The sequence below is a fragment of the Acipenser ruthenus genome, unplaced genomic scaffold (genome assembly GCF_902713425.1).
Source record: "Acipenser ruthenus unplaced genomic scaffold, fAciRut3.2 maternal haplotype, whole genome shotgun sequence".
Taxonomy (NCBI): domain Eukaryota; kingdom Metazoa; phylum Chordata; class Actinopteri; order Acipenseriformes; family Acipenseridae; genus Acipenser; species Acipenser ruthenus.
This window is the reverse complement of record NW_026707716.1, coordinates 82,170-106,504: the sequence shown is the minus strand read 5'-3', so window position 1 is coordinate 106,504 and position 24,335 is coordinate 82,170. Positions and strand designations below refer to the sequence as shown.

The 24,335-nt window shown below is 45.5% G+C and overlaps 1 protein-coding gene across 8 annotated transcripts in view; it reads right to left on the bottom strand.

Annotated features, from left to right (window-relative positions):
• Positions 1 to 24,335, bottom strand: part of LOC117969753 (uncharacterized) — a 59,862-nt gene that overhangs the window by 29,530 nt on the left and 5,997 nt on the right. For 7 of the 8 annotated variants that reach the window (XR_009322520.1, XM_059019290.1, XM_059019291.1 and 4 more), the window contains 15 exons: positions 23,600 to 23,777; positions 22,554 to 22,703; positions 22,307 to 22,430; positions 21,652 to 21,817; positions 10,011 to 10,188; positions 8,994 to 9,140; positions 7,814 to 8,065; positions 7,555 to 7,678; positions 6,898 to 7,063; positions 5,667 to 5,844; positions 4,625 to 4,771; positions 3,896 to 4,159; positions 3,649 to 3,772; positions 2,645 to 2,810; positions 1,443 to 1,620 (listed from right to left, as the gene is read on the bottom strand). Coding sequence is in view for 7 of the 8 variants with exons in the window: in XM_059019290.1 (XP_058875273.1) it covers positions 1,443 to 1,620; positions 2,645 to 2,810; positions 3,649 to 3,772; positions 3,896 to 4,159; positions 4,625 to 4,771; positions 5,667 to 5,844; positions 6,898 to 7,063; positions 7,555 to 7,678; positions 7,814 to 8,065; positions 8,994 to 9,140; positions 10,011 to 10,188; positions 21,652 to 21,817; positions 22,307 to 22,430; positions 22,554 to 22,703; positions 23,600 to 23,777 (2,542 nt within the window). In the remaining variant the exon portion in view is untranslated. The remainder of the gene's footprint in view (positions 1 to 1,442; positions 1,621 to 2,644; positions 2,811 to 3,648; positions 3,773 to 3,895; positions 4,160 to 4,624; positions 4,772 to 5,666; positions 5,845 to 6,897; positions 7,064 to 7,554; positions 7,679 to 7,813; positions 8,066 to 8,993; positions 9,141 to 10,010; positions 10,189 to 21,651; positions 21,818 to 22,306; positions 22,431 to 22,553; positions 22,704 to 23,599; positions 23,778 to 24,335) is intronic. The other variant, XM_059019296.1, reaches the window with a different exon arrangement.

Genomic DNA, 24,335 nt, shown 5'->3' with positions numbered 1-24,335 from the left:
GGCGCAGGACGTTCGGGCTCCTCCCACTCAGGCGCAGGACGTTCGGGCTCCTCCCACTCAGGCGCAGGACGTTCGGGCTCCTCCCACTCAGGCGCAGGACGTTCGGGCTCCTCCCACTCAGGCGCAGGACGTTCGGGCTCCTCCCATTCCAGGTCCGTGTTCCCTCTCTGCCTCCTTCTCCTCACCTCCCGCTCTCTCCTCTCTCGCTCCTGGTAGACCCAGTCGACCATCTGGGTCATCCTCTCCAAGGCCTCTATGAGCCCTGGATATCCTCTGGTGATGGCCTTTTCCTGAACTTCTGGCTCCAGCCTAACGAAGTCCAAGAGGATATCCAGGTTGCTGTCCCCCAGCAGATGTCTCCCCTCTGTTTTTAACCACAGCGGGGCGCTGGGGTCCCTCAGCCAGCTCTCATACCTCTCCATCCTTCTCTGGAGAGGTGGCCTCTGTGGAGCACTTTCCCTTTGATAGTGCCTCACCTCCGTGAAGTGCAGGCACCACGAAGCTTCCTCCAACCTCTTTCCTCCCATCTTCCTTCCTCCTCTTCACTCCACACAATCAAAAAAACGAAAAAAAAAAAATGAAAAAGATGCAGTACCCTCTTCTGCCTGCGTCCTGGAGGCGCTGCGATCCCACGCTGGACACCACGTGTGGCAGGAATGGCTGAGGGTGACGTCAGACCAGAAGAAGGCACAACAAAAACAAAAGGTATGGTGCAGTGGCGCGGGCGCCGTTTTATTTAAAGCAACCAAAAAATAAATATTTAAACAAAAATAAACACTTGCTCGCAGAGCAGAAATAAAACAAGTAAACAAAAATAAATCTCGAACACAAAATAAATACGGTCAGGCTGAGCAACTGCCTTCACTGATCCGTACGTTTTAAATAAATGTATCTCCTCTCGCTCTCGCGTATCCTCTTAAACACTCCACCTAAAACACCCACCTAAAACACCCACACTGAACTGGAGAGCTGCAGGCTTTTTATATTCAGGTGACCATCTCCCGATTAGCAACAAAATTAATCACTTAATTAATTCGGGAGATGGCCACCTTCTGCACGAGTTTTTTTCATTACACCTGGCAGAGGACGAGCACCGATCTCGCCTCTGCCAGGACATGTTTTAAAAATAAACAAAACAATAACAAACATACGGCGCTCGCCGTCATGCATACAACAATCAAAATAAACAAACACAAAATAACACAGGAGCGGAGGGGGAACCCTCGTTCTAAAAATAAACAAATCAATGTACAGGGCTGCTCGCCCTGTTACAAACCCCTTTCCCTTCTTTTGAGGAACTGAGGAATGGTCATATGAGGACATTACTGAGGGACCAAGTTTATAGCTGGCATAATGTCTTTGCTCACCTTATTTCATGTTACACACGAAGCAGAACACGATTTTAAATAAAGAAGACAGGACACCCAAACTCGATGGTCTACCTGCTAATGTGTCCTCACTCCAGTATATCTTGTGTGGGTCGACTGGATCTCGACTGTGATCAGCTCGCAACACCAGGCACTCGTCTTTATCCAGAGCGCGCTGGAAATGCCTCCTCCAGTCAGCAGGGTCGGGCTGGTCAATACCCTCCCTGTAACGACCTGTCACCACTGCCCAGTCCTAGATATAAAGTGAACAGACTGAGAAAAACATCCAACAAAGGATTTAATGGCTCACAGTGACTTGGGGCTGAATTGACCAGCGTCTGGTTTGAGGATGCAGTCCTCCACAGCAATGTTCATGTTCAGTTTCACACTGAATTATATTACGAATTGAAAGATCTCAATTTACAACCACGTCAATGTTACACAATACAATGTGACTGTATTTCTCTATAACAGGTCTAACAGTGCTGATTCCTTGTGTGAGTGTCTAGCTGTGTTCAGCAACACAAGGACAATGGCAGTCCAGCATTTGGAATAGCTGCCTGTGGCAATACCCTAGATTAGCCTAAGGTTTGGTCCTGTTAATAATCACAGTTCACAAGTTTATGTCCACACTTTCTTTGGTAGTTGGTACTGTGACTATTGATTCTTGGTGTGTTTTTTATTTATTTTTTGGTTTCTAATATAAACTTGTTTTCAGTGTGTTTTCTTTTTTCTTGTGGCTTCGAAGCAGGTCCCAGTATTTCATTCTGGTGTCTCAGACTGCGCTTCCTTATGTGGAAGTCCTGCAGCCTACGGATCACCAGAAACATCAGCTACAAGCACTGTCTCTGATAACAAGACCTCTTGATTCAGTGGAGTGCAATGCTTTTTAATAGGGTTAATACTGTGTAGGGGTGCTCGATTTAGAATGGGCCCGGTCTCAAAGGGATAGGGATTGTCCAACGCCCCTATTCCAGTGAATATGAGGTTGGGCAGTTTATTACCAGCTGGATTGTAAAGACCAGGTGTCGCATTGTACTTTGGATAAGGAGATATTAAGAGTTAGTTTGTTGAGTCTGAGAGAGGAAAGACTTCAATAGTTTAGTACAAAGCAAGCAAGCACACCTCAGTCCTGGGATAACTTAAGAGATTGAAAACTGCAAAACTGATCCTGCTGTATTAACTATATCCCTGCTTGGGAAAATGAAAATATCAATCGCTGTCCTCTGGAGTAAGGTTCAAACTATCACAGATATTTTAAATGAGTGTAAACCCACCTTGAATATCATTGTGTCCTCGGGTGTCAAGTCCTTCCGGTCATCATGTTTCCATGGGATTCGAAACTGTTTTAGTGCCTCATTGGTCCAGCTCAGACCAGGGTACCGCCCACTGTTGTTCTGCTCCACCAACCAGGACCCGAGCCCAGTATTCTGGGGAGCATCCCTAAAACAGAATAATAAAGAAATGTGGAAGAGCTAAGGATAAGAATCTATTTTTCGATCCAGCTGCCTTCATCTATAGAGAAATCAATCAGTGATGCATATGTTCAGAGTAACTACAGTGTATTCCAGTCCTGACTTTCAACTGTTATTCTTCCAATAGGAAAAAACACTGAATCCCATTGAAAACAATATCAACTGTGTGTATACCCTGCAACACATTAAAATACACTTCTAAAAAGTGCATAAAACAATATAACAGGGTTGGCTGATTTAAATCAAGTCAATTTCAATATTGTTTTAATTTCCTACCTATTTCATATAGTTTCTCAAAGAAAAGACATGAAGAGTATGTTTTAAAAACCTCTGATTAACAGAAACATCTTAAACTCTTACTGTCTATAAACTAAAACTCTTAGGGCTGTATTCTGATGACAGCGCAAATGCGAGTGCAAGTGCAAATGGCGCTTGCCCCCGAGTCTGTGATGCATAAATAGAGCGAAGACATAAAAAAAAAAAAAATACTGCACTGACATATAAACCCTGCAATATAAACAGTATTTGTGTGATGTGGAAAACAGAAATAGGCAAACACTGAAATCAAAGACATTTTCAACCTCTCCTTAGTAACATGCTTGTGTCTAATAGCCTTGCTTATATGCATGCTGCTGTCCTGTAATTGACTACATGTTAAAATTAATACAGAACACCCCGGAAGATGATTTTTTTCTGAACCCTGCTCCCTTTTGAGCTGCTGCATCCCTAAGCAATGCTTATTCTACTGACAGCCAACACAGATACTGGGATCCAGACATTACAATGGAATAGGAAGCTGAGCCTACCTCACTTCCTCCACATCCTCATCGCTCAGCACCTTCATCTCCAGCATGTCCTTCAGCAGCCCCTCCATCACAGCATCACTCACTCCCTCAACAAACTGGGGTTGCACCTGCATTAGCCTGTCAACTGAAACAGCATCAAACCACATGAACACATCTACACCTTTTCTTATTACAGCTAAAACAGTCCAGAAATAAATCTTTGAGAACAAGGACATGATTTGCAGTGTATAATGAGTGAGGGTCTCACCTGGGTCCAAACCAGGCCCACGTGTACTGTAGAATTCGGGGTCCCTCTCTGCGAGTTTGGAGAGGAAGTTCTCTCTGATAGCATCCCCCTTCCTCATCACCGTGCTTGTCAGATGGGAGGTCCTGTCCTGTGTGCTGGCCTGTTTCTTCACTTCCTCCACCTCTCCATCGCTCAGCAGCTTCATCTCCTGCATGTCCTTCAGCAGCCCCTCGAGCACTGCATCACTCTTAATGAACTCCGGAATCTTATGGAACAGATTCCAACCTGAAACATTACAAATCAGAACAATCAAGTCAGTGACATGCATCCACCACCACAGTTACAAATACAAGATTAGAGCTATCATGAGAAAGTAGATACAGGCGCACAGATGCCTCTATATACCCTCAGAGTTTAATATTTGCTGAGGGATTTGTCAGAAATGAGGGGTTTTGGGGGGTCACTTGTGTAACCAGTGATGACATTCCCTAAAGAATGTCCTAACCAAGTTTTAATAATTGGATAAGCTGTTCTCTAGACAGACTGTGAAAATGTAAGTTTGACATGTATAGTACGTATGGATGGCATTTCCTTATATCCACAGAGTCTGATACCCTCAATAACTTGTGACAAGTGCTTCTATAAAACTCTGAGGTGTGACAGACTGTGATGTATGTACAGGCACTTCCACTATATCCTGCTGGGGATCAGCATACACAGTGCAGTGGGGATAATAAGCGAGGTACTCACTATCACGATGCAGCCCAAGAGTCCTGTAGAGATAGGGGTCCCTCTCTGCGAGTTTGGAGATGAATTTCCCACAAGCAGCATGCCCCTTTTCCACCAGCAAGATGATCAGAAAGCAGGCTTTTTCCAGTTTTACTTTTGTTCTCTTACCTGAAACATTACAAGCAATAGTTAAAGAAGATTTAAAAATAAATGAATTAATTAAAAAGGTATTTTAATTCCAGTTGAAATTTGAAATTGCTTTTTTATTTTATAAAAATGCACCCATAAAATGTATGTAAGAGCCCCTGCCCCAATAACTAATTCAGTAGTTTCAGGACAACCCCCCCCCCAACACAGATTATGAGTTTAAAGATTTGATTTATGATTATGCAAGTGTAAAGCATGCGAGGTATGTGAATGTTGACTGGAAAACAATTTGGCATCAAACCTGCTTGGTTTGAGAGACCACTACCTGGCTGTTTGGACGAGGCAGGAGACCCCCCATAGTGATTGTAATTAGGGTAAGTTCCTGCCGTAGATGGGGAGGTGGAGGGATGTGAATGAGACAAACACGAGAGAGGGTCAGTTACATGGGTATTTGGAGATTTTGATAGGTTACAATTAGATGACGTAATGCGTAGGAGCCGTCCCTCCTCCCGAACTTCAGTTTATTAAACTTCATTTTTCTGGAAGATGAATTCTAGAATGACTTCATCCTGTATCTTTCAATATACAGCAGGTTCAGTGCCAAGATGCAGCTCTCCTTTATCCACCCTTTTGAAAACATATGATCAAATTCCATCTAAAACGAAAAGGGGGTTTGATAGTCTGCTTATTGATCTGGTGCCAAATCTAATGATTGATTGCACTGCTTATTATTTCATAACTAAATCTAACCCCTTTCCCTTCTTTTGAGGAACTGAGGAATGGTCACATGAGGACATTACTGAGGGACCAAGTTTATAGCTGGCATAATGTCTTTGCTCACCTTATTTCATGTTACAAACAAAGCAGAACACGATTTTAAATAAAGAAGACAGGACACCCAAACTCGATGGTCTACCTGCTAACATGTCCTCACTCCAGTATCTCTTGTGTGGGTCGACTGGATCTCGACTGTGATCAGCTCGCAACACCAGGCACTCGTCTTTATCCAGAGCGCGCTGGAAATGCCTCCTCCAGTCAGCAGGGTCGGGCTGGTCAATACCCTCCCTGTAACGACCTGTCACCACTGCCCAGTCCTAGATATAAAGTGAACAGACTGAGAAAAACATCCAACAAAGGATTTAATGGCTCACAGTGACTTGGGGCTGAATTGACCAGCGTCTGGTTTGAGGATGCAGTCCTCCACAGCAATGTTCATGTTCAGTTTCACATTGAATTATATTAAGAATTGAAAGATCTCAATTTACAACCACGTCAATGTTACACAATACAATGAGACTGTATTTCTCTATAACAGGTCTAACAGTGCTGATTCCTTGTGTGAGTGTCTAGCTGTGTTCAGCAACACAAGGACAATGGCAGTCCAGCATTTGGAATAGCTGCCTGTGGCAATACCCTAGATTAGGCTATGGTTTGGTCCTGTTAATAATCACAGTTCACAAGTTTATGTCCACACTTTCTTTGGTAGTTGGTACTGTGACTATTGATTCTTGGTGTGTTTTTTATTTATTTTTTGGTTTCTAATATAAACTTGTTTTCGGTGTGTTTTCTTTTTTCTTGTGGCTTCGAAGCAGGTCCCAGTATTTCATTCTGGTGTCTCAGACTGCGCTTCCTTATGTGGAAGTCCTGCAGCCTACTGATCACCAGAAACATCAGCTACAAGCACTGTCTCTGATAACAAGACCTCTTGATTCAGTGGAGTGCAATGCTTTTTAATAGGGCTAATACTGTGCAGGGGTGCTCGATTTAGAATGGGCCCGGTCTCAAAGGGTTAGGGATTGTCCAACGCCCCTATTCCAGTGAATATGAGGTTGGGCAGTTTATTACCAGCTGGATTGTAAACACCAGGTGTCACATTGTACTTTCGATAAGGGGGTATTAAGAGTTAGTTTGATGAGTCTGAGAGAGGAAAGAGTTTAGTACAAAGCAAGCAAGCACACCTCAGTCCTGGGATAACTTAAGAGATTGAAAACTGCAAAACTGATCCTGGATTCAAAGACATGTAGGGCATTGAGCTGCTGTATTAACTATATCCCTCCTTGGGAAAATGAAAATATCAAATTGCTGTCCTCTGGAGGAAGGTTCAAACTATCACAGGTCTTTCATCTTTTAAATGAGTGTAAACCCACCTTGAATATCATTGTGTCCTCAGATGTCAAGTCCTTCCGGTCATCATGTTTCCATGGGATTCGAAACTGTTTTAGTGCCTCATTGGTCCAGCTCAGACCAGGGTACCGCCCACTGTTGATCTGCTCCACCAACCAGGACCCGAGCCCGGTATTCTGGGGAGCATCCCTAAAACAGAATAATAAGGAAATGTGGAAGAGCTAAGGATAAGAATCTATCTGTCGATCCAGCTGCCTTCATCTATAGAGAAATCAATCAGTGATGCATATGTTCAGAGTAACTACAGTGTATTCCAGTCTTGACTTTCAACTATTATTCATCCAATAGGAAAACACACTGATTGAATCCCAGTGAAAACAATACAAAGTGTGTATACCCTGCATTCGCATTAAAATACACTTCTTAAAAACACCGAAATCAAAGACATTTTCAACCTCTCCTTAGTAACATGCTTGTGTCTAATAGCCTTGCTTATATGCATGCCGCTGTCCTGTAATTGACTACATGTTAAAATTAATACAGAACAGCCCGGAAGATGATTTTTTCCTGAACCCTGCTCCCTTTTGAGCTGCTGCATCCCTAAGCAATGCTTATTCTACTTACAGCCAGCACAGATACTGGGATCCAGACATTACAATGGAATAGGAAGCTGAGCCTACCTCACTTCCTCCACATCCTCATCGCTCAGCACCTTCATCTCCAGCATGTCCTTCAGCAGCCCCTCCATCACAGCATCACTCACTCTCTTGACAAACTGGGATTGCACCTGCATTAGCCTGTCAACTGAAACAGCATCAAACCACATTAACACATCTACACCTTTTCTTATTACAGCTAAAACAGTCCTGAAATAAATCTTTGAGAACAAGGACATGATTTGCAGTGTATAATGAGTGAGGGTCTCATCTGGGTCCATACCAGGCCCACGTGTACTGTAGAATTCGGGGTCCCTCTCTGCGAGTTTGGAGAGGAAGTTCTCTCTGATAGCATCCCCCTTCCTCATCACCATGCTTGTCAGATGGGAGGTCCTGTCCCGTGTGCTGGCCTGTTTCTTCACTTCCTCCACCTCTCCATCGCTCAGCAGCTTCATCTCCTGCATGTCCTTCAGCAGCCCCTCGAGCACTGCATCACTCTTAATGAACTTCGGAATCATATGGACCAGACTCCAACCTAAAACATTACAAATCAGAACAATCATGTCAGTGACATGCATCGACCGCCACAGTTACAAATACAAGATTAGAGCTATTATGAGAAAGTAGATACAGGCGCACAGATGCCTCTATATACCCTCAGAGTTTAATATTTGCTGAGGGATTTGTCAGAAATGAGGGGTTTTGGGGGGTCACTTGTGTAACCAGTGATGACATTCCCTAAAGAATGTCCTAACCAAGTGTGCTGAGGCACAGGTGTGTGTGTGTGTGTGGAAGACTGGGTGGAAGGGAGGCAGTTAATATCCTCCCTGCAAAATCACGTGGGAATGTTGCTGGAGCCATGAATTGAATAAATGATTAAATAATGAATTAAGGCTCCTGCCACAGGTGTATAAATAGGGTGATCACAGGTGTTAGATTGGTTAGTGTTGGAGTTAATGTTGGTGAAGGTATGTGTTTGGTGTGCTGTGCTGTCCCGTCTCGTTTGTTTGTTTACCTATCGGAGTGTTTTTGTAGACCTTTTGTTTTGGCCCTTGTGCTGTTTTTGTTCATGTGTTTTGTTCCAGTGTTTTGTTAGTGTTTGTTTCTGTGTTTTATTTGTTTATTAAAAATTGCATTAGCGCAATTTAACCGTGCAGCTTTCTGTGTCTGAGTTTCTGTCCCTGCATTACCATCTGGGCTGGGAGGCTACCCTGTCACAATAAAGTATCATCACAATTAGAAAAGCTGTTCTTCAAACATGCTGTATATGAAAATGGAAGTTTGACATGTATAGTACGTATGGATGGCATTTCCTTATATCCACCCATTCTGATAACTTGTGACAAGCGCTTCTGTAAAACTCTGAGGTGTGACAGACTGTGATGTATGTCCAGGCACTTCCACTATATCCTGCTGGGGATCAGCATACACAGTGCAGTGGAGATAATAAGTGAGGTACTCACTATCACGATGCAGCTCAAGAGTCCTGTAGAGATTGGGGTCCCTCTCTGCGAGTTTGGAGATGAATTTCCCACAAGCAGCACGCCTCTTTTCCACCAGCAAGCTGATCAGACAGCAGGCTTTTTCCAGTTTTACTTTCGTTCTCTTATCTGAAACATTACAAGTAATAGTTAAAGAAGATTTTAAAATAAATGAATTAGTTAAAAAGGTCTTCTAATTCCAATTAAAATTTGAAATTATGTAAGAGCCCCTGCCCCAAAAACTGTCTGTAATTAGGGTAAGTTCCTGGCGTAGATGGGGAGGTGGAGGGATGTGAATGAGTCAGACATGAGAGAGGGTCAGTTACATGGGTATTTGTAGGTTTCGATAGGTTACAATTAGATGACGTAATGCGTAGGAGCCGTCCCTCCTCCCGAACTTCAGTTTATTAAACTTCATTTTTCTGGAAGAGGAATTCTAGAATGACTTTATCCTGGATCTTTCAATATACAGCAGGTTCAATGCAAAGCTGCAGCTCTCCTTTATCCACCCTTTTGAAAACATATGAACAAATTCCATCCAAAACGAAAAGGGGGTTTGATAGTCTGCTTATCTGGTGCCAAATCTAATGATTGATTGCACTGCTTATTATTTCCAAACTAAATCTAACCCCTTTCCCTTCTTTTGAGGAACTGAGGAATGGTCACATGAGGACATTACTGAGGGACCAAGTTTATAGCTGGCATAATAGGGCAGCAGTGTGGAGTAGTGGTTAGGGCTCTGGACTCTTGACCAGAGGGTTGTGGGTTCAATCCCCAGTGGGAAAAATAAATAAATAATGTGATATCTGTATAATGTGAAATAATGTATAATGTGATATCTTGTAACAATTGTAAGTCGCCCTGGATAAGGGCGTCTGCTAAGAAATAAATAAATAAATAAAAATAAATAATGTCTTTGCTCACCTTATTTCATGTTACACACGAAGCAGAACACGATTTTAAATAAAGAAGACAGGACACCCAAACTCGATGGTCTACCTGCTAACATGTCCTCACTCCAGTATCTCTTGTGTGGGTCGACTGGATCTCGACTGTGATCAGCTCGCAACACCAGGCTCTCGTCTTTATCCAGAGCGCGCTGGAAATGCCTCCTCCCATAAGCAGGGTCGGGCTGGTCAATACCCTCCCTGTAACGACCTGTCACCACTGCCCAGTCCTAGATATAAAGTGAACAGACTGAGAAAAACATCCAACAAAGGATTTAATGGCTCACGGTGACTTGGGGCTGAATTGACCAGCGTCTGGTTTGAGCATGCAGTCCTCCACAGCAATGTTCATGTTCAGTTTCACATTGAATTATATTAAGAATTGAAAGATCTCAATTTACAACCACGTCAATGTTACACATTACAATGTGACTGTATTTCTCTATAACAGGCAGGGTTTCCCCTGGGTTCTAGATTTTTGTAGTCACTAGTGACTAATCCTTTCTAAAAACATTAGTCACTCCAGATATTCAGTAGTCACTACTGGCACACAGCTCAAGTCTTCAAGGGTGTTATGAATCCTGTTTTTATTTTATACCTTAAATCACTGTATTGACCAAAACAATTATTTAATTTAAACCATTTTAATAATGCTCTACAGTTTAAATAAATTGGTAATTTACAGCTGTAAAGTTTTAGAACATTAAAATTCAAGAACCAGATTTATTTGCCCTGAAAAGCTACATACAGACACCGAATGCATTATGAAGTACTTATACCATGTATGTCTTTTTACAATAAAAAGAAAAAAAACACTGTTAGAATATTATATACAACCCATGGAAACAGAGTTTTGCAATAAAGCTGAAACTTTGCTGCTTGTTTTCTTTTTCTTTTATCTGACGCTTGTGAGCTTTGTTTGTTCTTTTTTGTCTAGTGTTACGAATCCAAGTCTTCATTTTCTACAACGTGTTGTTCTGTTTGATCTATTTCACTCTTGCTGTGGCCGCGCTTAAAAAACGAGTGGATTTTTTTCTGCGACATTTTACAGTATTGGCTGACAGTTTTGTTTTTTTAATTCGCGCGCACAAGTTTACCGCAATCATGTATTTATATTGATGATAAAGTTATAGAAAAGAAGGCAAAAAAAAGTTCACTATCCATGCATCTCTACAGCTGACCTCAATACGAAAACATACTACTGGCATTTTTGAATTATTGGTGACTAAAACGTACAGTACTGATGCTAATTAAAAAAAAATAATAAAACGCTTACCTAGTATCAGTGTGATGATGGATGTCCCTGTTTGTTACCACACAAATCACTGATGATGGCAGGGAAATTGGAGAGAGCTTCAGTCGCAAGACATTTTTGGCGTTTTTAATCATTCATGGTATTTCGTCTTGATCGGCCTTTTCTAGTAATGTACTGGTATTGAGCAAACAATCCACATTTTTTCACTGGATTGAAAGCTAAAAATTTACTACTCTCACACCAGACGTAACGGCTTGTCAAACTAGACCGCATGACAATACTTTGGTTTCTGATTGGCCATACATTCTGTATTTTGAAATGTAGTACTTAAGTTACAATAAACTTTAATCGGGTCATTGAAAAGAATAAATATCGACTTGCAGGCACGAACGCACACAGGAAATAAAATGAGTTAAAGACTAGGCGTTTAGTTTTTTAAAATGTCTTTTTTTGTATCCTACACAGACTGCGCTTATTTAAAACGTACATATTTAATATGTAAATTAGTCGTGTGTGCACTGAACGCTCTGTCACAGCACATCAGTCTGGTGTTAGCGATTAAACGTTGATTACATGACAAAAGTTTGCAATAGATTGGCAAATGGTATTAAATAAAATGCGTTGTCCGCCATTTCAGAATTTTTCTCGAGTACCCACAGGGGTACGTGTACCCCAGTTTGAAAACTGCTAGAAGAAACCACATTACCAACAGATACAGTTTAATAGTGGTAGTATTTAAATGCCGTTGTCCTGACTGGTAAATTCTTCCAGCTTCCCCTTTTATTTTGACATATAAAAAATGGCATTTTTATCTTGACATTTTTCATTCTTAGCCACCAAGTAAATATTTTGGACAGTTTTCAAAACAATTGTTGCTTTATTTTTACAACACACGTTGGTGTTGTTGATAATGTGATAAACGCGTATATCTGCTTCAGGTTAAACGATGGCCCGTGTTACACAGAACACTACAAATAAAATGTCAAATATACACTATGTATTTCGTTGGTTTTGTGGATTTGCTATGTTTTTAACTTATTTTAATACTGCACATAATCTACGAATTCTGTGGAAATTGATGAAAGTGGCATGGGAAAAACAGGTTGTACCAAGAGCATGGCGCAGAGCAGGTGGAGTCTTTATACCTAAAGAAAAAGATTTTACAAGCATCAGTCAGTTTCGCCCTATTTCCCTATTAAACGTAGAAGGCAAGATTTTCTTCAGCATTATTGCTCAGAGATTGTCAACTTACCTATTAAAGAACTGCTTAATTGACACTTCAATACAAAAAGCGGGCATTCCAGGTTTCCCAGGATGCTTAGAACACATCACTGTGATCTGGCAACAAATTCAATCAGCTAAAAAGGAGAGGAAGGAGCTCCATGTGACATTCCTGGATTTGGCTAATGCATATGGTTCAGTGCCACATGAACTTCTTTGGGCAGCATTTGATTTTTTCAGTGTACCGATGACAATAACAAATTTAGTGAAAGCCTACTTTGGAGATTTGCAATTTAGTTTTTCAACTTCAGAATTCAGCACTACATGGCAATGCCTAGAGGTTGGAATAATGGCAGGATGCACCATTTCTCCACTGGCTTTTACCATGGCAATGGAAGTAATCATTAGGGCATCAAAATGGGTAGTAGGAGGAGAGCGCTTGGCTTCTGGAATGCGACTACCACCAATTCGAGCATACATGGATGACATGACAACCATGACTACAACAGTAGCCTGCACTAATCGATTATTGGGCAAATTAACCAATAACATTGAATGGGCACGAATGCAATTCAAGCCCACTAAATCAAGGAGCATCTCTATAATTAAAGGCAAAGTAGTAGATAAAACATTCTTCATTAATGGTGAGGCAATACCAACAGTGTCTGAGAAGCCAGTGAAGAGTCTTGGGAGATGGTACGAAGGGGATCTAAAGGACACAGTTCGTGTGGGAGAAGTTAGACAACAAGCAGTGGAAGGGTTGAAGAGCATAGACAGCTGCGCTCTACCAGGCAAACTAAAACTCTGGTGCTTTCAGTTTGGTCTACTGCCGAGTTGCTGTGGCCACGGACTGTGTACGAGGTTTCTTTGACAACAGTAGAGAAGCTGGAAGCTTTAATCAGTTCATACATCAGGAAATGGTTGGGAGTTCCACGCTGCCTCAGCAGAGTGGGACTTTATGGTAAAGGAATACTGCAGCTACCAGTCTCCGCTCTAACAGAGGAGTTTAAGTGCGCCAAGGTCAGACTGGAAATGACATTAGTAGAGTCACGCGACAAATGCGTAAGGGAGGCAGCACCTGTGTTGAAAACTGGAAGAAAGTGGGCGGCAAAGAAAGCTGTGGAAGATGCAAAGGCTGCCCTTCGAATTGGTGATATCATGGGGCAAGTTCAGCATGGAAGAGGGGGTCTTGGACTTAGTTCAGCTCCTCCTACATGGCACAAGGCAGCCCCAGCTCAAAGGAGGAAGCTGGTAGTCAACGAGGTGCAAAAGCAGGAGGAGAGGATGAGGTGTATAAAGGCCATTTCCCAGGCCAAGCAGAGAGAATGGATGAGATGGGAGAGTGTGGAACAACGCAAGATTGGCTGGCAAGACCTATGGTCAATGGAACAGAGCAGGATCAGTTTCCTCATCAGGTCAACATATGATGTTCTCCCATCACCACAGAACCTAAACCTCTGGGTAGGAGAGGATCCCTCATGTCCTTTGTGTTCATCACCTGCAACCTTAAGGCACATTTTGACAGGATGTAAGGTGGCTCTTAGCCAAGGACGGTTTACTTGGCGCCATGACCAGGTGCCACCTGTTCCATCAAAACATTACACACAAAAGACAACATTCCTCCGCCCAGGAGAGCAACCACCAAGAAAAGGTGTTAAAACCAATCCTCGCCCAGGACAACTGGAAGCTGCTAGAGACTGGAAAATGTTGGCAGATGTTGGTCAACAGCTTATTTTTCCACCTGATTTTGCCACCACTAACCTTCGACAAGATATTGTCTTGTGATCTGGATCAGCACGCCTTGTTCACCAGGTAGAGTTAACAGTGCCATGGGAGGATGCTGTAGATGAGGCGTATGAGAGGAAGAAACTGCGGTATGCTCAACTAGCCACTGAAGCGAAACAGCGAGGATGGAGAGTCCGGGTTTACCCAGTGGAAGTGGGTTGTCGAGGATTTGTGGCACACTCTACAACCCGGTTTCTCAGAGAGGTCGGATTCAGTGGCCAAGAGTTGCGTCGCACAGTGAAGAACTTATCTGAAGCAGCAGAGAGGAGCAGCAACTGGCTGTGGTTGAGACGGAAAGATTCTGGCTGGGGATCTCAAGCACAATAGAAAGAAAGAAACGCTGATGTACAGGTAAGTAAGCTGGGCTGAGTTGAGTGGGGGACGGAGGGGGGTGATGCTGGGATGCCAGAATCACCGTCGAGCCCTCTTGAGGTGTCGTGGGCTAGTCGACGAAACACTGAGGGTGGAAGGTGCCCACTTGAAGACCCCACAGATGTACCCTACTTAGCTCAATCCAGACGGCTGTCATGCTGATGCGCTGGGGAGACCGCACTGTGGTTGATCCCCGGAGCCAGCATCGCAGCCGTTGTGTGTGCTGATGCGCCAGGGAAGCAAAATAAGCTGATCCCTGGAGCCAGCATTACACTTCAGCCATCAACACCAGACAGAAGGATATCTACATCATCATATGGAAGGAAACGTGAATGGATGGAGACACATATGGATCACATTAGTTTACTGTAAAGCTACGTCTTAGTTGGTGCTTATCTTGGCGAGAGCCGAGTTCAAATCAGCATGAAGTTTTAACATCTACTCTCGTGTAATGGAAATCATTATAGTTTAGAAAATGCTACTTACCAAAACCATGCTGCACGTGAACTGTATTACATAATAATTTCCTTTATTCCGATTCCAGTGGTGTTTTCTCAATGCCAGATGTATTGTAGGCATATATACAATGCCGTATAAAACCACATACACTGTATATAATTTTATCATGCTCGTTATAGGCCTACTAGCGAAATGGTCAAGAGACAGTTGGTGCTTAACACATACGGAATAATTTTGGCCCTGAATTTTAGCATTTTTGGTCATAGAAAAGACACAGTTCACATATTTTATAACGTTACTGTAGGCTACTTTTTTTTTTTTAGTTAATGATGCGTTTTCGTTTCACAAATCTTCTGCACACAGTATTTTTAAGCACAACTAACCTATATTTCAACAGTCACTGCCGAAGCTTATTACTTATTCTTCCAGAAGTAATGGTCGGGTGTAACAGGGATACGAGGTTATATTTGCACCGGGCCATGTTGTTGCCTGATGTTGTCGTCCGGGCTTTACTGTGAAACTGCCTGTGTAACCAGGGCGGGTGTGAGCGCATTCTACTGGACTGGAGAATAAAAGCACAGGAGTTTAATTATGAAAACGCAAGTGTAAAGAAACAAGTAAAAAAGATTAGCCTGTCGCCAGACATGTCATGGTAATACAAAATGCATTAATTTACTGCGTATTGGTATTGATTGCGTCTGGTCAGGGAAGGGGGGCACACGAGCGCGTTAAGAGAATTTCAGCGGGACATTGGCGCAATGGCGCGGCCTAGCGCGAACACTGCAGATGCAAAGGTTTGAGCAGAACTCTCTGTAGTCGTGAAAGCGCAGCAGCAGAAGCTGTCAGGTTGCAAAGAATAATGTGAGGCTGAAAGCTACAGCAGCACCTAGTACAGCCTCATAAAGCGGTCTGGGTTACCATGGTAACTGACATGCAACATGAAACTGAGGCGCTGAATGGCTGACTGCATTTACATCATCTACCACGGGATGAGAACGTTGCAGAGTCAATGAATCGATGAGGCCGAGGCGCTGATCTGATCAGCAGCAGTGACTCTATGTTTTAGCGATCCCTTCTTTTGAAGAACGAAACATTGTGTGTGACCTTAACAAAAGGGATTTTTTTATAGTACAAACAGAAACAATCGTCACTAGTGACGATTCCACATTTTTTTTTGTCGTCACTTTCAAAAAACATTCGCAAATTACGAGAGTGACGAGCGACAGCGAAACCCCTGATAACAGGTCTAACAGTGCTGATTCCTTGTGTGAGTGTGTGACGAAGTGCCCGCCCCTGTGTGTATTTTCTGTGTTATATGTTGTATGTTGGGTGTGTTAAATGTTGGTGTATAGTCATTGGTACACGGGATATAAACGGGTCTGTGTAACACGAGTGTTTAAAATGTATATTTGTATTTAGGCACGAGGATGGCACAGCACTTCACGTGCAAGTAAAATGTAATATGTGAGCACGGGGAATTGCACTTTATTGATTCACGTGCAGTTGTACCGCGACTCCAATTGAATGATTGATTAGCAGTCGAGTCTCGGTACAACTGCATAAATAGATGCACGTTTCATTCAGTCGGGGTTGGGTGTTCGAGAGTGGAGAACGGGAGAGAGAGGAAGGAAAAATAACAATTGCTACAGCGTGCTGGAAGTGCCAGCACGGTACTTGTTTAACGTTCGTCCACTTGTTTTGTGTGTTAGTTCGTTTTGTTTACCTGTTTATTTTGGCTCCAGTGCCGTGTCCTGTTTTGTGTTCAACCCTTTTATTTTCTGTTCTGTTAATTATTAAATGCTGAGCGCGATCACGCGCTCAGCTTCACCAAAACTCCAAGTCTCTGTTGTTTATTTCCTGGATCTGGTCTGACACCACCCACTCCGGCCGTCTTTGTGACACGTTGTGGCAGCGGTGGGATCTACAGCGCCTCCAGGACTCAGGCCAGAGCGGGAACCGCAGTTTTTTTTTTGAAAAAAAAAAACAAAAAAAAAACAAAAGGAAAAGAAATGTGGAGAAGAGGCTGGAGAGGAGCACAGGAGGGCAAAGGGAGAAAGGCGGAAGCAGGGCTGTGGTGTTTCGACTGTGGCCAAACTAGCCACACCACCATACCCTGCTCCGTCCACAGGACCCTTCAGGCAATGGCCCAAAGACTGGGATGGGGGGAGTGGTGCCCTGGCTGTGGGGCATATGGGCAAACGTTGGCCCTATGCCCCATGCAGAATGAAGAAGAGGAGCCCTTGCTGCCACGTCCTATGTCTGAAGGGGAGGAGCCTGAGTGTCCACAGCCCAAGCGGGAGGAGCCTGAGCGTCCACAGCCCAAGCGGGAGGAGCCCGAGCGTCCACAGCCCGAGCGGGAGGAGCCCGAACGTCCGACGCCTGAGTGGGAGGAGCCCGAACGTCCTACGCCTGAGTGGGAGGAGCCCGAACGTCCTACGTCTGAGTGGGGGGAGCCCGAACATCCTAAGCCCAAGAGGGGGGAGTCGGTGCGTCCACAGCCCAAAAGGGAGGAGTCGGTGCGTCCACAGCCCAAAAGGGAGGAGTCGGTGCGTCCACAGCCCAAAAGGGAGGAGTCGGTGCGTCCACAGCCCAAAAGGGAGGAGTCGGTGCGTCCACGGCCCGAAGAGAGGGAAGTCGGGGCTTCCACAGCCCTAGGACCCAAGCTGCCAGCAGAGGGAGAATGCCTGCTGGTTCCACCTCGACCAGCAGAAGAACAATGCCTGCTGTCCCCATCTACACCAGCAGAGGAACAAGGCCTGCTGTCCCAGTGTCCACCAGCAGAGGAAGCATGCCTGTTCGTTCACCTGCTGCTGCCGTCCCAAGAGCCAGAAGGGGAGGAGTTACAGGCTCAACCCCCTGAATTTTTCTGGGGGGGAGAAGGGCAGGATGCTGGTGTCCCCCAGCAGCCTCTATTTATGCTGCTGAAGGGAGCACGGCACACACCAGCCCAGCCGCCACAGCAGAGGGAGCCAGCACCGCCACAGCCTCCCTCTGAGTGGCCAGCATCCGCCCCATCGCCTCTGCCTCCACCACCGCCAGGAGCAGAGGAGCAGGAGCTGCCTCTGCCTCCACCACCGGCAGGAGCAGAGCAGCAGGAGCTGCCTCTGCTTCCGCCACCTCCACCGCTTCCTCCACTAGGAGCAGAGCAGCAGGAGCTGCCTCTGCCTCCACCACCGCCAGGAGCAGAGGAGCAGGAGCTGCCTCTGCCTCCACCACCGCCAGGAGCAGAGGAGCAGGAGCTGCCTCTGCCTCCGCCACCTCCACCGGCAGGAGCAGAGAAGCAGGAGCTGCCTCTGCCTCCGCCACCTCCACCGGCAGGAGCAGAGCAGCAGGAGCTGCCTCTGCCTCCGCCATGTCCACCAGCAGAGGGTGAATGCCTGCTGGGTCCCTGTCCACCAGCAGAGGGTGAATGCCTGCTGGGTCCCTGTCCACCAGCAGAGGGTGAATGCCTGCTGGGTCCCTGTCCACCAGCAGAGGATGAATGCCTGCTGGGTCCCCATCCACCAGCAGAGGGTGAATGCATGCTGGGTTCCCGTCCACCAGCAGAGGGTGAATACCTGCTGGGTCCCTTTCCACCAGCAGAGGATGAATGCCTGCTGGTATCACTTCCCCCACCAGCAGAGGATGAATGCCTGCTGGTATCACTTCCCCCACCAGCAGAGGATGAATACCTGCTGGTATCACTTCCCCCACCAGCAGAGGATGAATACCTGCTGGTATCACTTCCCCCACCAGCAGAGGATGAATAACTGCTGGTATCACTTCCCCCACCAGCAGAGGATGAATGCCTGCTGGTATCACTTCCCCCACCATCACGAGGAGAGGAGCGGGAGCTGCCTCTGCCTCCATCACCATCAGGGGGAGGAGCAGGAGCTGCCTCTCCCTTCACCAGAAGGACCAGGACTAGATGCTGGCGGTCCTCAGCAGCCCTTGCATAGGCTGCTGAGGGAAGCATGGGGAAGAACCGCCCGGCCGCAGAGGTCGAGAAGAGGGCCAACACCCGCACCCCAGTTTGTCCTGACTCCCTGCCTCGCTTCGCCCAAGGATGCTCGCCACGCTTCGCCCAAGGATGTCTGTCTGGCATCGCCTGGGGTTGCCTGTCGCTCCGCATCGCCTGGGGCTGCCTGTCGCTCCGCATCGCCTGGGGCTGCCTGTCGCTCCGCATCGCCTGGGGTTGCCTGTCGCTCCGCATCGCCTGGGGTTGCCTGTCGCTCCGCATCGCCTGGGGTTGCCTGTCGCTCCGCATCGCCTGGGGTTGCCTGTCGCTCCGCATCGCCTGGGGTTGCCTGTCGCTCCGCATCGCCTGGGGTTGCCTGTCGCTCCGCATCGCCTGGGGTTGCCTGTCGCGCCGCATCGCCTGGGGCTGCCTGTCGCTCCGCATCGCCTGGGGCTGCCTGTCGCTCCGCATCGCCTGGGGTTGCCTGTCGCTCCGCATCGCCTGGGGTTGCCTGTCGCTCCGCATCGCCTGGGGTTGCCTGTCGCTCCGCATCGCCTGGGGTTGCCTGTCGTGCCGCATCGCCTGGGGCTGCCTGTCGCTCCGCATCGCCTGGGGTTGCCAGCCGCTCCGCATCGCCTGGGGCTGCCAGTTGCTCCGCATCGCAGCAGGAAGTACTGTGGCCGGAACCCCACCAAGGGGAGCTGCCGGCCACGAAGAAGGTGGGGGAGGTCAGGAGACCTGCTCCCACTGCAGCAGTTTCGCTGCCGGAGATCGTGGGGGAGGTCCGGAGACCTGCTCCCACTGCAGCAGTTTCGCTGCCGGAGATCGTGGGGGAGGTCCGGAGACCTGCTCCCACTGCAGCAGTTTCGCTGCCGGAGATCGTGGGGGAGGTCAGGAGACCTGCTCCCACCGCAGCAGTTTCGCTGCCGGAGATTGTGGGGGAGGTCCGGAGACCTGCTCCCACTGCAGCTTCTTCGCTGCCAGAAGTACTGTGGTCGGAGCCCCACAAAGGGGAGCTACCGGCTACGAAGAAAAGGGGAGAGGTCAGGAGACCAGCATCCCCCGCAGCAATTTCGCTGCAGGAGTGGACCAGCATGCTGTCAGCCGTGCCACTACCAGCAGGGGTGCTGACAGCATTGCCAGCAATGGGCCCACTGAAGCCTCCCTTCCCAGCCCGAGACTTTGTTCTGGACTGCTGGGTTTTTAAGGGGGGAGGTGGCCATTGAGGCCATGTGTGCTTTGCACAGGGGGGGGTATATGTGACGAAGTGCCCGCCCCTGTGTGTATTTTCTGTGTTATATGTTGTATGTTGGGTGTGTTAAATGTTGGTGTATAGTCATTGGTACACGGGATATAAACGGGTCTGTGTAACACGAGTGTTTAAAATGTATATTTGTATTTAGGCATGAGGATGGCACAGCACTTCACGTGCAAGTAAAATGTAATATGTGAGCACGGGGAATTGCACTTTATTGATTCACGTGCAGTTGTACCGCGACTCCAATTGAATGATTGATTAGCAGTCGAGTCTCGGTACAACTGCATAAATAGATGCACGTTTCATCCAGTCGGGGTTGGGTGTTCGAGAGTGGAGAACGGGAGAGAGAGGAAGGAAAAATAACAATTGCTACAGCGTGCTGGAAGTGCCAGCACGGTACTTGTTTAACGTTCGTCCACTTGTTTTGTGTGTTAGTTCGTTTTGTTTACCTGTTTATTTTGGCTCCAGTGCCGTGTCCTGTTTTGTGTTCAACCCTTTTATTTTCTGGTCTGTTAATTATTAAATGCTGAGCGCGATCACGCGCTCAGCTTCACCAAAACTCCAAGTCTCTGTTGTTTATTTCCTGGATCTGGTCTGACGCCACCCACTCCGGCCGTCTTTGTGACAGAGTGTCTAGCTGTGTTCAGCAACACAAGGACAATGGCAGTCCAGCATTTGGAATAGCTGCCTGTGGCAATACCCTAGATTAGGCTATGGTTTGGTCCTGTTAATAATCACAGTTCACAAGTTTATGTCCACACTTTCTTTGGTAGTTGGTACTGTGACTATTGATTCTTGGTGTGTTTTTTATTTATTTTTTGGTTTCTAATATAAACTTGTTTTCAGTGTGTTTTCTTTTTTCTTGTGGCTTCGAAGCAGGTCCCAGTATTTCATTCTGGTGTCTCAGACTGCGCTTCCTTATGTGGAAGTCCTGCAGCCTATGGATCACCAGAAACATCAGCTACAAGCACTGTCTATGATAACAAGACCTCTTGATTCAGAGGAGTGCAATGCTTTTTAATAGGGCTAATACTGTGCAGGGCTGCTCGATTTAGAATGGGCCCGGTCTCAAAGGGTTAGGGATTGTCCAACGCCCCTATTCCAGTGAATATGAGGTTGGGCAGTTTATTGCCAGTTAGATTGTAAAGACCAGGTGTCGCATTGTACTTTGGATAAGGGGATATTAAGAGTTAGTTTGTTGAGTCTGAGAGAGGAAAGACCTCAATAGTTTAGTACAAAGCAAGCAAGCACACCTCAGTCCTGGGATAACTTAAGAGATTGAAAACTGCAAAACTGATCCTGCTGTATTAACTATATCCCTGCTTGGGAAAATGAAAATATCAAATCGCTGTCCTCTGGAGGAAGGTTCAAACTATCACAGATCTTTTAAATGAGTGTAAACCCACCTTGAATATCATTGTGTCCTCGGGTGTCAAGTCCTTCCGGTCGTCATGTTTCCATGGGATTCGAAACTGTTTTAGTGCCTCATTGGTCCAGCTCAGACCAGGGTACCGCCCAATGTTGATCTGCTCGAGCAACCAGGACCCGAGCCCGGTATTCTGGGGAGCATCCCTAAAACAGAATAATAAAGAAATGTGGAAGAGCTAAGGATAAGAATCTATCTGTCGATCCAGCTGCCTTCATCTATAGAGAAATCAATCAGTGATGCATATGTTCAGAGTAACTACAGTGTATTCCAGTCTTGACTTTCAACTATTATTCATCCAATAGGAAAACACACTGATTGAATCCCAGTGAAAACAATACAAAGTGTGTATACCCTGCATTCGCATTAAAATACACTTCTTAAAAACACCGAAATCAAAGACATTTTCAACCTCTCCTTAGTAACATGCTTGTGTCTAATAGCCTCTTATATGCATGCCGCTGTCCTGTAATTGACTACATGTTAAAATTAATACAGAACAGCCCGGAAGATGATTTTTTCCTGAACCCTGCTCCCTTTTGAGCTGCTGCATCCCTAAGCAATGCTTATTCTACTTACAGCCAGCACAGATACTGGGATCCAGACATTACAATGGAATAGGAAGCTGAGCCTACCTCACTTCCTCCATATCCTCATCACTCAGCACCTTCATCTCCAGCATGTCCTTCAGCAGCCCCTCCATCACAGCATCACTCACTCTCTTGACAAACTGGGATTGCACCCGCCTTAGCCTGTCAACTGAAACAGCATCAAACCACATGAACACATCTACACATTTTCTTATTACAGCTAAAACAGTCCTGAAATAAATCTTTGAGAACAAGGACATGATTTGCAGTGTATAATGAGTGAGGGTCTCACCTGGGTCCATACCAGGCTCATGTGTACTGTCGAATTTGGGGTCCCTCTCTGCGAGTTTGGAGATGAATTTCCCACAAGCAGCACGCCCCTTTTCCACCAGCAAGCTGATCAGACAGCAGGCTTTTTCCAGTTTTACTTTCATTCTCTTATCTGAAACATTACAAGCAATAGTTAAAGAAGATTTAAAAATAAATGAATTAATTAAAAAGGTATTTTAATTCCAGTTGAAATTTGAAATTGCTTTTTTATTTTATAAAAATGCACCCATAAAATGTATGTAAGAGCCCCTGCCCCAATAACTAATTCAGTAGTTTCAGGACAACCCCCACCCCCCCCAACACAGATTATGAGTTTAAAGATTTGATTTATGATTATGCAAGTGCAAAGAATGCGAGGTATGTGAATGTTGACTGGAAAACAATTTGGCATCAAACCTGCTTGGTTTGAGAGACCACTACCTGGCTGTTTGGACGAGGCAGGAGACCCCCCATAGTGATTGTAATTAGGGTAAGTTCCTGGCGTAGATGGGGAGGTGGAGGGATGTGAATGAGTCAGACATGAGAGAGGGTCAGTTACATGGGTATTTGTAGGTTTTGATAGGTTACAATTAGATGACGTAATGGGTACGGGCCGTCCCTCCTCCCGAACTTCAGTTTATTAAACTTCATTTTTCTGGAAGATGAATTCTAGAATGACTTCATCCTGGATCTTTCAATATACAGCAGGTTCAGTGCCAAGCTGCAGCTCTCCTTTATCCACCCTTTTGAAAACATATGATCAAATTCCATCTAAAACGAAAAGGGGGTTTGATAGTCTGCTTATTGATCTGGTGCCAAATCTAATGATTGATTGCACTGCTTATTATTTCCAAGCTAAATCTAACCCCTTTCCCTTCTTTTGAGGAACTGAGGAATGGTCACATGAGGACATTACTTAGGGACCAAGTTTATAGCTGGCATAATGTCTTTGCTCACCTTATTTCATGTTACACACGAAGCAGAACATGATTTTAAATAAAGACAGGACACCCAAACTCGATGGTCTACCTGCTAACATGTCCTCACTCCAGTATCTCTTGTGTGGGTCGACTGGATCTCGACTGTGATCAGCACGCAACACCAGGCACTCGTCTTTATCCAGAGTGCGCTGGAAATGCCTCCTCCAGTCAGCAGGGTCGGGCTGGTCAATACCCTCCCTGTAACGACCTGTCACCACTGCCCAGTCCTAGATATAAAGTGAACAGACTGAGAAAAACATCCAACAAAGGATTTAATGGCTCACGGTGTCTTGGGGCTGAATTGACCAGCGTCTGGTTTGAGGATGCAGTCCTCCACAGCAATGTTCATGTTCAGTTTCACATTGAATTATATTAAGAATTGAAAGAACTCAATTTACAACCACGTCAATGTTACACAATACAATGTGACTGTATTTCTCTATAACAGGTCTAACAGCGCTGATTCCTTGTGTGAGTGTCTAGCTGTGTTCAGCAACACAAGGACAATGGCAGTCCAGCATTTGGAATAGCTGCCTGTGGCAATACCCTAGATTAGGCTATGGTTTGGTCCTGTTAATAATCACAGTTCACAAGTTTATGTCCACACTTTCTTTGGTAGTTGGTACTGTGACTATTGATTCTTGGTGTGTTTTTTATTTATTTTTTGGTTTCTAATATAAACTTGTTTTTGGTGTGTTTTCTTTTTTCTTGTGGCTTCGAAGCAGGTCCCAGTATTTCATTCTGGTGTCTCAGACTGCGCTTCCTTATGTGGAAGTCCTGCAGCC